The following is a 16,515-nucleotide window of genomic DNA, read 5'->3' on the forward strand; positions in this document are numbered from 1 at the left end:
AGATGTTCCGTGATATCGTCACGGACAAATGCATGGTAGATTCTGCTGCAACCAAGGACAAGGCATTAATCGGTAAGGCTCAAGGAGCCATTGATCCGCAAATCATAAGGGACAACGATTGGTGCGTGGAAGAACTTGACAGAGTAATTTGAAAATCTCCCTGCTCTAATAAGCCACACTATAATAAAGCTGTTGAATCTGAAAGCGATGACGAACGAATTGTATCAGCAGCTAAAAAGTTTGGTCGACGAAGTTGAAAAATGTATTGGTTCGTTGAAATTTCATCAACTGAAAATGGACAAGTGGAAGCCTTAGTGACCACACTAATCTCTACACACTAATCTCTGGACGAGGATACACGAAAAATATGGGAGTCAAACGAGGTAAGCTTTCTATTTACAAGGATATGATTGCTGTCCTGCGAAATCAACAACATGCAACATTGGAACGTTGTGAATATTTCAAGTCGACTCAGAAGAGCAAAGACCAACCTTTCCGCACTGCAACAAAGGCGCACACGGCGACCATCTAGAAATCTGAGGAATGCCCGTTATGCAGCGATGCGCATGGACTGGAATACGAAAAAGCCAAACAACTAGGCCTGTACTTTTCATGTCTAAAAAAAAGACATAGCACTTCGAACTGTAAAACAAATGCGAAGTGCCCAAAGTGAAGCTTAGACGAGAAAATAGATGGAGGGTCTAGCCCCAACCTCCTAATAGGAATCGGGGCTAGTTACGCCAATCAGAGCATCAAATATTCATCTTCATGAAGCAACTTCGGTCCGAATTTTGACAAACATCGCATGAATATTCAAACATAGAATGACATAGTCAGATGACTACTCCACAAACTCATTCATTCAGTTGTTATTCTGCTTTCGTCAATCGTGGACGTCTAGCAGCAGATTGTTTTCGGACTACGGCAACCGTTGTAGGTACCGATCAGCTTAGATTTTTTTTGCTTTGTCTGCTTGTCGCGGTAGATAATAGAGTGCGAAATGATAGAGAATACGGTTCAATTTCGTTTCCCTGTTTCTGCTCCCCGGCCGAGCTGGGTTGAGATCGCCGGGTTTGTGCGGCAATTAGATGTGGATGTATCGTCTATGGAAACTGTTTACAAAACAGCAATGGACAGATCACTGTTTGTTAAATTTGTTACACTGGATGCAATGCAGGATGCATTGAAGAAGAATGTGGAACCAAAAAAGTTTCATTATTCTAGTGGAAAGACAGTTGAAGTAAATATGGTGATTGCAGGCAGTAATGTCCACTACATCCGTGTATTTGACTTACCACCTGAATTACCGGATAGTGAGTTATTGTCGCGTCTGATGGAATACGGAAAAGCAGAGCGCGTGATCCGGGAAAGATTTCCGCCCAACTTAGGATTGGATCATATGTTTACTGGTGTGCGAGGGGTATATCTGGATGTTCAGAAGGAAGTTCCACCGTCGCTTGAAGTACTAAATTGGACCGGCAGAGCTTCGAAATAAATGCTTCGTGTGTCGAGAAGAAGGCCATCGGAAGGACTTGTGTCCACAATGGAAGAATAGGAGTCGGGAAAATCAGGATCATGGCAAGAAAGTAGGGAAAAGCAGAGATGGACAAAACCGAACATACTCCGGAGTGGTGATCGGATTCGAACGGACAGCACCGGAACAATCGTCAGTAGAAATAATGGAAAATGAGGTAATCGAAGAGGATGCAGTTGAGTTAGACACTGAGTCGACGGCAACAAAACAAGCGGAAACTGTGTCCATCCCGGATTCTATGATTGAACGCGAGAAGATGGCGGAAACAATGAATTTCAAAAATAAAACTGATCGGATCTGGTTTGTGAAGAAAGGAGTAATGGGCTACACAGACTGTGTAAGCGCATTGAGGAAGGAGGAGGAGAAAAAACAATCACGATTGGCGAATCAGCGACTAGATCTAACTACGGCAGGTTCCATAGACCGGTCGCCACCGAAGAAAACCTCTCGCAGGAATGCTTCTCACAGCACATCAGAAACAACTTCAGAATAAAATTGAATTGTTTATGAGCTTTTGGCTCCGTAGAGTTTTATTGTAAACATCTGAGCCTGTAAAATAAACGAAATGAGTAAAAAAAAAAAAAAAAACTCATTCATTCGACTGTCCCTGATTGTGCTTACTATGTGCAGAAAAAAACATAATTAGCATTGTTTATGTTGATGTTTACCGTTGATTGAAAGTGCCTGGCGGATGAAAATCGAATTCAGTTCTATGTGATACATTACTTTACTCATTTGAAACGTGTTCAGATTTCAGATAATTTATAAATTAGTAAAATGTGCATAAATATTCAATGACTAATATTCAACTGAATATTGACAGTCCAGAGCCGACTATGAATGTGTCTGGAAGTGAGCTGACAAGTGAAGAAAGGTGGAGTTCACCAAAAAATTTCGATTATTTTACACTCTGACGCCAATTATTAATCGACTCAGCTGAACGATTTGAGATGATGTTTGTCCATGTGTGTATGTATTTGTTTGTTTGCGCAAAAAGTCTTGCTCACTTTTTTTGGTATTGTGCATTTAGACCAAAACTGTTTATATGACGCTGATTAACTGGCAGCAAGGCCCACTTCCGACGAGATACACACGGAAAAATAAAATAAATATGCAGCACTGCACGGTGTTATCTGTCACAAAATCAAGCTTGTTTTGTCGCTGACAACATCGCTGGCACCAAATTGACGTTCGGAAGTCGATTTCCACACTTCCGAACACTCTTTCGACAATGTGTTGATAGCAAATTCAAATTTTGTTCTGACGTTCATGACGTCGGAAGTAAGATCGGAAGTAAAACGTCGGAAGTCGGAATACAATTTAGTGCTGGCGACACAATAACATGTTGACGAGCAAATCAGTCGACAAGAAAATCCTATCACACTGTCCTACTGATTTTACTGAAAATGGGTCAGATCGGACATAGGGCTCAACAATTATGGCTAAAAATTTTGTTTTTTTTTCATTTTCAATGTATCAATGTGTAAATTTTCATCACATAATTGAGAAGGGCTCTAGAACATTGGGATTCATCTTTCGCATCGCCAAAGGCTTCATCGATGTTTATTGCTTGAAGTCACTGTACTGTTCGCTGGTTCGTTTTGCTCTTCGATTGCTTCCATGGGAATACCCATTCCGGTTACCCAGTTACAGCAGCCGTTGTCAAACTGCGGAGGCACATTTCACGGACAATGGTTGTTGCTGATACGCTCCAAGGCAGAATTGACTGCCCTGAAGTTCTGGAATCAGTTAACTTGAACGTTCTACCTAGGGCACTGCAAAATAACGGAATGCTGAGGATACCTTTTCGTAGAACGAATTACAACGGTTTCTACAACGGGCATTGAACGAGGTTGCCCCAGGTTTTGATTTTAATCAATCCCGACAGACGATTCGTCATAATTTTACAAAGACTTATTCTGCCATGTTAAACAAATAATGATATTTTTATTATCATAACTTTTATTAGTATTAATTAGGATAACCATCGCAAGGACCTAATCGTCTGTTGATGTAACAAACAATAAACAATGTACGAATTAGGCACCATTAGCGCCAGGAGCGCTTTTTTTTTACTTCTTCACATGTTATGGAATTTATGTTTATAATATTCTCACTTACTTACAGGGCTCTAGCGGACACAGATTCAGACGGCAAGATGACATTGGGAGAATTCAGCATCGCTTGCAAGTTGATTAATTTGAAGCTACGGGGTTTCGAAATACCAAAAACCCTTCCACCGACGATGATTGCCTCCCTGACCGCCGTAGGAGGCACACCGACATTGACCCCAACATCCGGTCTTAGTCCGTTGGATCCTATGAAATCTCTGGCAAACTCAATTCAACCGAATATGCCGCCAGCAGTTCCACCACAGCCAGCTATGGTTCCTCACGTTGTTCCACATGCCATCGTTCCTCCTATGATGAACAACCAAATGGCCGGCATGGTTCAGCAACCGCTGATTTCCGGAGTACCTGTCAAACCAGCCATCCCACCGCAGCCCTTGATTGCTGCCACTCAACCTCCACTGATTCCCATGCAACCAATGCTCCCACAAACAGGCACAATGCCACCAATGGCAGGATCAAATCCTCCTATGATGCCGCCCCAACCACAGCAACCACTTATCGCCGGTCTCGGAGGAATGCCAGCATATCAAACGACACCGGCACCGGTCGCTGGCGTTGGTATTGTAAAGCCATTGATCGATCCGATCGGAGGCATCGCCAGTCCGCCACTAGTTCCCGGAGTCCAACCAGTGATGCCAATGCAGTCAGTTCCAGCCGCTGTTCCTGCGCCTCCTACTCCACCACAGTCAGGTGGTGGAACTCCGCAGCGGTCCATGTCGATTTCCGAACGTGCACCATCAATTGAATCTCCGTAAGAGTTATATGCTATATGGATAACACTATCTATCCAATTAGCGATTTTTCTCGGTTTTATCTCTTTACAGTCAAATCGAATGGGCCATCAAAGGGCCAGCCAAACTCAAATACACCCAACTCTTCAACACGACTGATCGCAACCGTAGCGGTCACCTGACAGGGCCGCAGGCGCGCAACATCATGGTCCAAACGAAGCTTCCCCAGGCGTCGTTGGCGCAAATTTGGGCCCTGGCCGATATGGATTCCGACGGTCGTCTGGGTTGCGAAGAGTTCGTTCTTGCCATGTATTTGTGCGATCTGGCGCTGCAGGGCGAGAAGGTACCGACCACCTTGCCGCCGGAGTTGATTCCACCTTCCTTCCGTAAAACCACTTCCCGCCATGGTTCGGTGGTCAACTCGCGGCATGGTTCGGTATCATCGCAGGGGGCGCCGGTGCACGCCGCTGTCGTAGATGCTGATCCCATGTCTGGACTGCCACAATGTGAGATAGATCTCTTTGTTGTGATCTGGTATGGATTGTTTTATTGAAATTGTACTTCCAGCATCATTCGAGGATAAACGTAAAGAAAACTTTGACAAAGGACAAGCTGAGCTCGATAGAAGGCGTAAGGCTTTGATGGACATCCAGAAAAAAGAACAAGTAATAATACATTTCAGTTTTTTTTCAACATTTGTCCTTTTACACACATTGCATATTATGCTAGCCCTCACCTTTGTAGTTGGATGAATTAGCTTCAGTGTTCAAAAATATTAAAAGCACTTTCTGTTTGACCTTTTAGGAAGAACGTGAGCGCAAGGAACGTGAAGAGCAGGAAAAGATACGAAAGGCAAAAATGGAAGCTGAACTTAAGAAGCAACAGGAACTTGAAAAGGAACTGCAACGTCAGCGAGAACTCGAACAAGAGCGTGAAGAACAGCGAAAGCGTGAACTGGAAAAGAAGGAACTAGCCAGAAAGTTAGTTTTTTACTCAAAGATTTTTTTAATGATTATTCTTAAAAAGCGGGATTTACTTTTACAGAGAGTTGGAAAAGCAACGTCAACTTGAGTGGGAGGCTCAAAAGATTTCCGAAATGCAGCAGCAACGCCAACGTGAGCAAGAGAATGTATTAAAGCTCAAAGCGCAAAACCAATCGTTGAGTGTGGAGCTGAGTACATTCAACGAAAAAATAAAAGAGCTGTCTCAGAAGATTTGTGACACGCGTGTGGGTGTGACTAATGTGAAAAGTACCATCGACGGGATGCGTACTACTCGCGATACTCAGATGAGCGACATGGCCCAGCTGAAGGCCAAGGTGAAAGATCAAAATCAGCGATTGGTTCAGCTCAGCCAAGAGAAGACAAAGTTGGATTCAAAGAACAAAACTGGTGAAACCGAAAGTCAGCTGCAGTTCTCGAACAAACAAGTGAGTATAGCAAACTAAGTGAAAAATAAGGCTATTTGAGATATACTTCGATTTGTAGATAATCATACAGCAGTTGAAGGACAAATTGGAGAATACGAAGCAACAAATTGAAAACAAATCAACAGACATAGACATCAACAGTAAACAGCTGACAGAATTGAAATCTCAACTGACCGATTTGATTGATTCATGTGAGAAACTTTACATGGAATATGACATGCAGAGGATCCAGGTAAGTCTATTTTATCATTTTTAAATTGTGTTTTGGAATTATAACTGACTCTTTGTCAAAACGCAGATTCTGGAAATGAAAAATAACCGCAAAAACGAATCGTACACCAGTGCGTGGGATACGGCCAACTCGTGGCCAGTGCATGATACCAGTGCGGCAGCAGTCGTGGAAACAGTGGTACCTAGTGAGGATATCAAGACGCCACCGGGTTACGTCAAATATCGCGCCATCTATGAGTTCAGCGCACGCAACGCGGACGAAATTACATTCCAACCTGGCGATATTGTGATGGTGAGTATCTTTTAGGGCGGTATTGTCAACTGTATCAGGGAATAGACCAGCCCTAGGCTGGCTCGTCTCCAGAAATATATATGCTCTTATTTCTGCTGTGTTAACCATTAATCCATTCAAAGCGAGATCAACTGGAGTAATCGAATAATTGACATCATGACAGCAAATTTTGATTTCAAACTTTGCTCGGGTTCTAGCTGTTACCGACACAGCCAAAATTGCGCATGAGTTAAATAGGCGTGGAATCATGTTCTGTGCATTGATTACGCTAGACGTGAAACAGGCATTTAACCGTGCCAGCTGACACGCAATAGCCGATTCTATACACCGATTTAAGGTCTCAGATCAATTGTGCTTCTTGGAAAGTCTGGGATTGATCTTTGGATCTCTCTTTATTGGCATTACATAGGATATTGCCGCCTCGCAGTTTAGTGTTCATTAAGCACCTCTACAGTTATGAACTGCAAGGTTTCTAAGCCATTTCTGCATTCGTATATCATGAGGCTAACACGATGATGCTTTTATGCCCAGGACAGTCGAGACAATTTCCAACCCGAAAATTTCTTAGGCCAGATCGGGAATCAAACCATCAAATCAGCATGATCTTGCTTTATTGCCGCGCATCTAAAATCCCCGTACTGCCCAGCGTGTGTAGAAGTGGTAGAATTGACTGAGCATTAAGGTAGACCACAATCATATGAAAAAAATCAAAATCATTTTTTCGAGACGTTTTATACCCCCTGAAATTAAAGTTTTTTGATTCCAAAAGCTACTGTAAAAATTTAAACCAGATTCGTCAAGTCTAAGTGGATGTTCAACGAGCGTGAAGTTTATATGGGAAAAATCGACTAAATATATGGGAAAATGCATTCTTTTCACTTTTTTACCTCTAGGTAGCGCTGTGGTCTATCAATCCCGCTCATTAGTGACATTTACTATCTTTACATTAATACGAAGAGGCTCCCGAAAACCGCGAGTGATTTTGTTAAAAAACATAAAAGTAATACTTAGATGAAAAAAGTTGAAAAAAATAAATTACTCCCCCGAGGTGAAACGCTCCATCCAACAAATTCGCATACAAAGTCGATCGGAGAAGGTAGTGAGCCCTAATATCGTTAATTTCAGTCAATTTCAAAACTAGTATCGAACAAACCAAGTAAATCGAAGCAAATCGATCCGATCGATTCTGCATGTAGAATAGCTGGATGGCGCCCTTTCCCCTAGGGGGCGATTCAAATATGACGTCTACTACTTTTTCGGATTTCTAGCCCCCCTCCCCCCCTCTGTCACGCTTCTTTGTATACCTAGTACATGTACTGTCACAAAATATTAGACCTCCTCCCCCTAAAACCTGTGACATCATTTTTGAACGACCCCTAGCTGCATCGTTTACCCTACATTCTAAAACTTTTTCATTTTTTTATAACACCACTCGCGGTTTTCGGGAGCCTCTTCGCAATACGGTAAAGATTGAAAATGTCACTAATGAGCGGAGTTGAATGACCACAGCGCCACCTAGAGATAAAAAATAGGAAAGTATGCATTTTCCCATATATTTAGTCGATTTTGACGTAAACTACGTCTAAGGGGAAGACTCGGATACAGGGTGACAAATGAAAATTTCCAAATTCGAGACCGTCACGAAATTAGGATAGATTTTAGACGCTAATAGCTCCTTTATCTTTCTATGGATTTTCGAGATTTTATTATCAATCGAATCGGAAACTCTCCAGCAATTTCTTGTGCCCATTGAAACGATTGATTATTAACGTAAAAACTCATCAAATGCTTTAGCAAAGCAAGCATTTGGCACAACAGAGTGATTGATTCGCACTCTATACAAATCCGCCAACAATGTGCACTCGCTTGACTGTGGATGTACAACAGTAAAGCACATGTGAAGATTGGACAAATCAAGCATCCGAAAGATATTCAATTTGCAAAAAAGAGCTAACCGCGGTGGAGGTTGGTACTCGGATTCTGATGGCTGTTCCGCAAACGTGACCTTTAAGTGGTCTTGTTGTGTAGGGGTTATCACGCCTATCTAGAGAGTAGGAGGTTGAGGGTTTGAGTTCCTCCTAGACACAGACAGAGGTTGAGGGTTCGAGTCTTTAAAACTTTAAACAAGGATATCTCACCATTTGGGCAGCACCCCTCTAAATAACACTTCAAAGAATTTTATAGCCATTTATTAGGAAATTACCTTAGGTTGAGATGCATTAAACACTCTAAGTCGAATAATAGTCGGAGAAAGGCATCATCACCACTAGGGAATGAATTTGGATTTTTTTAGTGAAAATTTTAAATTATTTTCATATTTTGAGTTACGTCAATTTTGTTTGAAATCAGTCACATAAGTAATAAAAGAATTGGTATGCGATCGAACATGATTTAGATGTGCAGAACAGTCTCAAGACTTGCTTTATTTTGTTCTTGTATGATTTTGAATTTGTATGATCAGGAATTGCAAAAAGTCGCCTAATTACAGTCGCCTTTCCACATCTCGATACTGAAGGGACCATCAAGATAAGGAGAGATCGAGGAATGGAAGGAAAATTGAAATGCGTTGTAGATGTTTCTAATATGTCTAGACTTAGGTTTTTTCTTTAGGATCAACTAATTAACACAACTGTTAGGTTTGAATATCAAAGAACAAGAGACAGTGTGCCTCGAACGTTTATTCATATGGACCTGATAATCTCTCACATACAGTTTCTCTCCTAATTTGAATCATCGGCTTTCTACCCGAGTATATTCGAAATGGGTTTAGACAATTTGATTGAATATTACAATCCTTCCCTCTTTAGTTCCGATATTACATGATAATCATTTGAAAGCTAACATTAGTCGAAATTTTAAATCGTAAATTCAATTTGTTTTCATGGCTTGATTTTATCGTTCAATAAATTCAGAATGTCATACAATTGACAATACAATTTGATTTTCCAAGGTTTTCTGACAATTTGATTTCTCAATGTTTTCTGATCTTTCTCTCTATTGTTAATTTTTTTTCGAATGCATCAATTCTTCATGCAATAGCCAGGACTCAATGACAATTCAAGTTGCTTACATTGCTACTGGCTTCTTCTTTTTTTTTTTTTTTAGTTTTGTTTAGCCGATCGCGAATAACTTCGTGTTTGAATTGGGCTAGTTCTTCTTGTTTTCTGCCTTTTACGCTGGAAATTCGCTTCGTGCGCATGGAGTTCATCCGGGAACCTGAGTAACTCATCCTTGAGTCTATGGATTCCTTCGTCGTTTTTCTTGCTGGATAGATACTCGAAACGTTGAATTCGATTGTCGTGGCCCCACAATCTTTAGTTGATTCCGGTGTGCGTTACAGTTGTACCTGCCAAAAGAGATTTCAAATACATTAGTTGATACTCTTTTGACATATTTAGCCTCCACCCATCTCCCAATGGCATGCTTGTCGTTATTTTTATACCATATCTTATCACCTAGCGCAAGATTGAGAAATGGATCTTGGGAGGACGTTTCACCAACGTTTACATAAGTTTCCTTATGTTTGCATGGATCACTATATGAAGAGCTTTCCTGGTCCATAAAGTTTCTTAAGCCTCGTCTAGGGTGTAAAAGATCTACTAGACTCTTTGGTTTAAAGCTTAATAATTTCTCAGATGGGAATCTGTCATCTGATGCAGAGCAAGTATTCCTATAATTAGCTAAAAAATATGTTATTCGATCATCGTCATCGAGTGATCTTGTCAAAGGATCTAAAAGAAATTTTTTTAGTACATCTTTGACTACCCTCACCATTCTTTCTGCCTGCCCATTGCTACTAGGATTATACGGAGGACTTTTCATAACTTTTATTCCCTGACGTTCCATGAAGCCAGTGAATTTGCTTGAATTGAATGGCGGCCCACCATCAGTAACAAGGACATCCGGGAGTCCAAAACGAGCAAAGACAACCGTAAATTTCTTAAGTACCTTGGACGCATCAGTTCCATTTTTCATTATTTCGACTTCAAGCCATTTTGTATAACTATCAACAATCAAGAGATAAGTTTTGGATTCAAGAAAAAAAAATCTGCATGGATGCAACTAAATGGCCTCTTTGTAGGAATCCATGTTGTGGTACAATTTGGCTTTGGCACTACAGACATTTTAATGCATGGTTCACAATGTTTAACGAATTGTTCTATGTCTTTATTTAAGTCAAACCAAAATACATTACGTCGAGCTGCTTGCTTCATTTTAACAATGCCGTTATGATTTAGGTGAAGTAGTTTCAAAATATCATTCCTAAGTGAAAACGGGATAATTACACGGTTCTGGTATAAAACACATCCCTCAACAATTTCCAGATCATATCGTAATGAATAAGCCTGCTGCCAACTGTCGTCAATTTTCTTAGGCCAACCATTTTCCATGTGCTCAACTAACTTTGAGAGAAATATGTCTATTTTGCTTTTTTTTTTTGCAATTGGGGAATAGTCCAAAGGAAAATCACCAAAAAAATTTATGCTTTTAATGCTGCCACTGTCGATCTTTTTCGGTACACTATCTTCTAGAGGAAATCTGGAGCAGAAATCTGCATTTCCCATTCTAGAAGACGGTCTGTAATGTATATCGAACTCATAAATAGACATTTCCATCACATATCTCTGTAACCTTGTTACACACAACGAATGTTTTCCGTCTTTCCCGAAAATACCCAAAAGTGGCTTGTGGTCTGTATAGACTGTAAATTTTTGACCAAATAGGAAATTATGGAATTTTTTTACAGTGCATACCAATGCAAGAGCTTCTAAATGTAAGATGGGATAAGTTTTTTGAGCTGAGTTTAATGAAAAAGATGCAAAACTAATGGGCTTTTCTTTCCCTCAACCATATGAGCTATGACTCCACTTAGTCCATAGCTACACGCGTCAGATACCACAATAATTGGTTTCGCCGGGTCATAAAACTTTAAAAAATTTGCAGTTAATAAGGCTTGTTTGCTTTCCTCAAAGGTTTTCTGGCATTTTTCGTCCCAAAGGAACTTGGTGTCCTTACGTAACAAAGCGTATAGGTAATTTAGTTTTGCTGATAAATGAGGTACAAATTTTCCATAAAAATTAATCAATCCCAAAAATGCTTTAAGCTCCGTGGTATCTTTAGGAATTTTAGCTTTTTCTATTGTTAATAGCTTCTCCGGTGACGGAAGGAGTCCATCTTTAGTGACCAAATGCCCAAGATATGTAAGTGAATTAACAAAAAAATTACATTTCTTGTAATTTACTTTTAAATTAGCTTTTTGTAATCTCTCAAGAACCAAATATAAGTTTTTTAAACATTCTTCAATTGTTTCACCGGCGATTAATACGTCATCTAAATAACAACGTACGTGTTTTAGTCCTATCAAAATTTGATCCATAACTTTTTGGAAAATGGCAGCACTTGACGATGCTCCCTGAGGTAACCGGTTGTAAGTGTAGAGTCCTTTGAGTGTATTTATTACAACGAATTTTTTTGATCGCTTTGATAACTCGAGTTGTGTATACGCCCCGCCAAGTCTAAACAACAAAACCATTTGCAGCCAGCTATTGATGCAAATATCTCTTGTGCCAAGGGTAACGGATATGAGTTGGGGATTATTTGTTTATTAATCGAGACCTTACAATCTATCACCATTCTTATGTCATTATCTTTTTAGGTACATTCACAATAGGGGAGGCCCAATCACTAACCTGTAATGGCGAAATAACATTTTGTTTCTCAAGTGAATCCAGATGATCAACTACCTTTTCCCTCAATTTAAACGGCACGTTGTAAGCTTTTCTAAATATTGGTCTGTCCTCTTTCAAAACAAGATCAGCTTCAAATCCTGTTATTGGATATGAAAAATCACCATCAAAAACTTTAGGAAAACGAGATTTAATATCCGATTCAATATTACCCATGTCATGGATTTTCTCTGAATTGTTGTGCCCATCCTTACTCATCGTATTGATCATTATGGAATACCGAAAGTGTTTCTCCAATTAGGATAGAAAATGTCCAGCCAATTCCGGCCGAACAAAGGCACGAAACTTTTTACGCAATCCAGTATAACTAAAGTGACCTGCTGTTGAATGTAGTTGGCTACCACATTCACTGATATTTCACCAAAAATAGATAACTGTTGGCCGTTAACAACAACCAAACGGCTGTTGCATTTGGAGGTCTTCATACGATTGAAATACGCTCTGTATGTTGCCAGACTGATAACTGTAACTGCTGCACCACAATCGATTTCCATATCCAGCAAAATTCCTTCCACCAACGCTCCAACAATACATGGTTTACTAAACCGATTGCTAGCTATCATCATGCAAGGATAGTCATCGTCATTATCATCCGAATCTCTTATTTGCAACCGCTTGAAATCGTAGCTATTAATCTCAACCGGAGCCTCATCCATAAAATTCACGGTTCTACGATTTTTTAATTTAAAACAATTACGTTTTACGTGACCTCTTAGTTTGCAAAAATTACAAATCACATTATGATGATTGTTTCCTTCTCTATTACCGAATCTACCCGAAAAATTACCTTCTTGTTGATGCTCATTAAGATTACGGTTTCGTCTGTGATAGTCGTAACGATTATTGTTAAATTGAGCACGATCACGATCTCTACTGGAGCTTCTGCTCCTACTACGAACTGGTCGACCGTAATTCCTGTAACTTTGCCTACCGTTCCTGCTAATTTCACTCCATTTCGCCTGATTACCTAACCGATATCTCACTGAGTTCACTTCTCTTGGCTCCTCATGTCTTTCAACTAATTCTTTCGCACGGCACTTAGCTAATTCTGTCCTGATTACCATTTGCTCAACCTCTTCTAATGTCATATCGTCCTTCATAAGTAATTTATGCTTCAAGTCTTGGTCTCTCAAACCGAAAACTATTTTATCTTTGATTGCTTCGTCCTTATGTGCTCCAAAACCACAATGACTGGCAAGTAATTTTAAAGCTAAAACGTAATTCTCTGCTGGTTCATCGACACCTTGCATTCGCGCATGAAATTTATGCCTGTGCATCATATTGGGCTGCACTTTGTCCAATCTTTTTTTCAACTTGACAATCAATTCTACATAGTCTATATCGGCAATATCTACTCCCGGATAAATAAGCTCGATTTCGTCAAAAATTACCGAACCACTCAGTGCTATCAAAAGATTCTTTTGTTGGCATCCGAAACATTATTCAATTGGAACATAATATTTATCCGCTTCATGTAACTAGCAAAGCTAGAACCACGTACGTAATGGTCAATACTCCCAATCAGAGACATGCTGACAATAGAAATATATCAATAACCGAATAGATGCAATTACCGTGAGCAGACTTACTTGATAAACCGCTTCTTACTCTTTTCCACAAATCGCTCACCAACGTTCACTTCCCAATGCGCTCTCCTCTCGCTGAGATTGGTCTCGCTCACTTCTCCGACGCTTACTTCTCCAAACTTCTTCCTCGCCGACGCTCGTCTCTCCGGCGCACTTCCTTACTAAGGTTGGATCTCGCCGCCGCGCTCTCGACGACTTACACGCTTAAAGTAAATTACACATCGCATGAATAATTTTCACACATGACGACGATGACACGAGAGAATAGCAATCTGTGTGAAAATTATGTGTAAGACATGCACAGTCGCTGTGTAATGTCTTTTATTCTTTTAATATGTGTAAGAAACTTTGCTTCGAACTGTCAAGTCCATTTTGATCGCCATGATGGCGGTTGCGTCCGGCATGCACCGCAACGAAAATGACTTTTCTGTGGATTTTCGTTATGTTTCGATACGATACAACTAAAATGTGCGACTATAAACATCGCACTTTAGTTTGGTCATATCGAAACAAATGAGGACTCCTCTGAAATAGTATAAAAATGTTGCGATAATTTTCAATTTACATGAAAAAATATAATTGAGGTTAGGTCCGTTTTCCGACCGCTCTCTCGCTGTGTGAAATGAACTCATCGGAAATAGTTAACCGTCAATTACACTAAAATGAGTAACATGGCAGTTACTCATAAAATGTGTTGTTCCAGATTAGGCCCGTTTTGTGTGATCGAAACACAAAATTGTGTGAATGACTTTAAGCGTGTGAATGTTTTATCACTCTCTTCGGCTCTTTCACTGTTAGTACTCTGTTTATTCTCTCGTTGAGATTGCTTTCGCTCACCTCACCTGCGCTCACTTGTCCAACTTTCTTCCTCGCCGACGTTTGTCTCTCCGACAGTCGTCCTCACTAAAGTTGGATCTTTCGACGCCGCCGCGCTATCGACGACTTGATGTTTCACTATCACACTCTTCTTTCACAATTACTCTTTAATTTTTAAAGTGCAGGCTCATCCTCCGGAAACTCTTCTCACGATGTCTGTCTCACACCTTCTCTGATCGTATAACAGTTCCAACTCACCAAAAGGTATTACTTCTTATTACATTAAAGTACTTCTGCGCCGTTAAAATGGCGGACCAAGTGAAACAAAGGAAATTACAATGGCTATTTTACCTCTGAAGAAACATGTAGTAAGGCTTACTGAAAAATCTCCGTTTTCAGGCTTACAACCACACTTTCTATAGGCAAACTTACTGAACACTTTCCAAATATCTTCGTAGCTGTCAGCTACCCGAATTATCTTTTCCACTGCTCACTGACCGCCACGTGCTAATATATGTTCAACTTCTACAATCGATGGGAAGAACACCTGCGCTGCACGGCTAATTATTGCACGCTTCCACTAGCCGCTACGAGGAATATTATTTCTTTCGAACACCGTTTCGATTTGTATAGATCAATTTTTAATGCGTTTTCTCTAATCGTCGCCACTTAATATGTCTAGACTTAGGTTTTTTCTTTAGGATCAACTAATTAACACAACTGTTAGGTTTGAATATCAAAGAACAAGAGACAGTGTGCCTCGAACGTTTATTCATATGGACCTCTCACATACAGTTTCTCTCTTAATTTGAATCATCGGCTTTCTACCCGAGTATATTCGAAATGGGTTTAGACAATTTGACCGAATATTACAGTTTCCAAAGCTCGTTGCTATGAAAAACGGTAAAAATCCAAATGTCATTTCTTGTGTTTGATGTGTTTATTATTACCCCAAGGTTGTCTAGTGGCCTAAACACTTGAATATATCGACATAGAGAGAGTGAGTCCTGAACAAAACATGATCAGAACACATCGAGATAGAGATACCGAGATAGGGAGGTTATCGAGATGCAGAAAGCAAAAATGTATGTAGTTCGTGGGGACGGAGAAAAGGGGTGCCCGATCGGTGCAGAACATACTCGCGAAATACCGAATCGTGGGAAAAACAATTTAACACGTAAAAGAATTACATAAATATCAATAATGAGCAACAATCCGATCGCTTCGGAACAAAAACTGTCTTACATATTTGGAAATATTCTATTAAGTCTTCGGGATGACTATATTTAAATAGTTCATAAAACGATCTTACACATAAAGGGCGATTTCTATAGTAATTTCCATACAAGTATCAAACTGCTTGTGCTCAGTCAAATTACAACCAATTCAGTTAAAAATTTAGGAGGTTCATCAAAATAGAAAATGTTATCGCTCATGCATAGGGGAGCGAAAATGTCAAAATTTGAATCACTCTAACTGCCGTTGGACGCTTAAATGTCACATGTTACATTTAAATATTTTTGAGGTTTTGATTTCTAACGTCATAATTTGATACGTATTTTTGAAATATTTCGTCAAAACAGAGGTTTTATTCTAGAAAACTCGAAAAAATCTGAAGTCAATTTGTCACATTCGAACAATGGACGCATACTTGTCACACCGGGATAAATGGACGCATATTTGTCACACTATAAAAAGAGATATAACAATCACACAAAAAGACACATAGCACTGCGTGATGTGTCCTGAGGACCGTCCATAAAATATACCATGCTTTTAGGGTCATCTACAATTCACGTGAATAGTTTAAAGAGTGGCTGGTACGTATGCAAAGTCTTTTCCTACTTTCAGAATTTATATGGACGGTTGTCCATGAAAGAAGATGGGAGGTATTATATTGTCTAGAACCTCTCCAAGTATAACGTGAACGGCCTCTTGGGAGAAAGCGATATGAAACTGTGACAAAAAAGTGATAAAGAGGAACCCTTTAGCAAACAGGTTTTTTTTGTAAAACTCA

The 16,515-nt window shown here is 40.0% G+C and overlaps 1 protein-coding gene across 4 annotated transcripts in view; it reads left to right on the forward strand.

The window, feature by feature from the left end:
* The window catches only part of LOC134212118 (intersectin-1), a 66,213-nt gene that overhangs the window by 26,823 nt on the left and 22,875 nt on the right, over positions 1–16,515 (forward strand). For all 4 annotated transcript variants that reach the window (XM_062689669.1, XM_062689668.1, XM_062689670.1 and 1 more), the window contains exons 2-8: positions 3,662–4,417; positions 4,491–4,903; positions 4,965–5,062; positions 5,202–5,377; positions 5,442–5,826; positions 5,885–6,058; positions 6,125–6,349. In XM_062689669.1, the coding sequence (XP_062545653.1) occupies positions 3,662–4,417; positions 4,491–4,903; positions 4,965–5,062; positions 5,202–5,377; positions 5,442–5,826; positions 5,885–6,058; positions 6,125–6,349 (2,227 nt within the window). The remainder of the gene's footprint in view (positions 1–3,661; positions 4,418–4,490; positions 4,904–4,964; positions 5,063–5,201; positions 5,378–5,441; positions 5,827–5,884; positions 6,059–6,124; positions 6,350–16,515) is intronic.

Source organism: Armigeres subalbatus, chromosome 2 (genome assembly GCF_024139115.2).
Source record: "Armigeres subalbatus isolate Guangzhou_Male chromosome 2, GZ_Asu_2, whole genome shotgun sequence".
Taxonomy (NCBI): Eukaryota; Metazoa; Arthropoda; class Insecta; order Diptera; family Culicidae; genus Armigeres; species Armigeres subalbatus.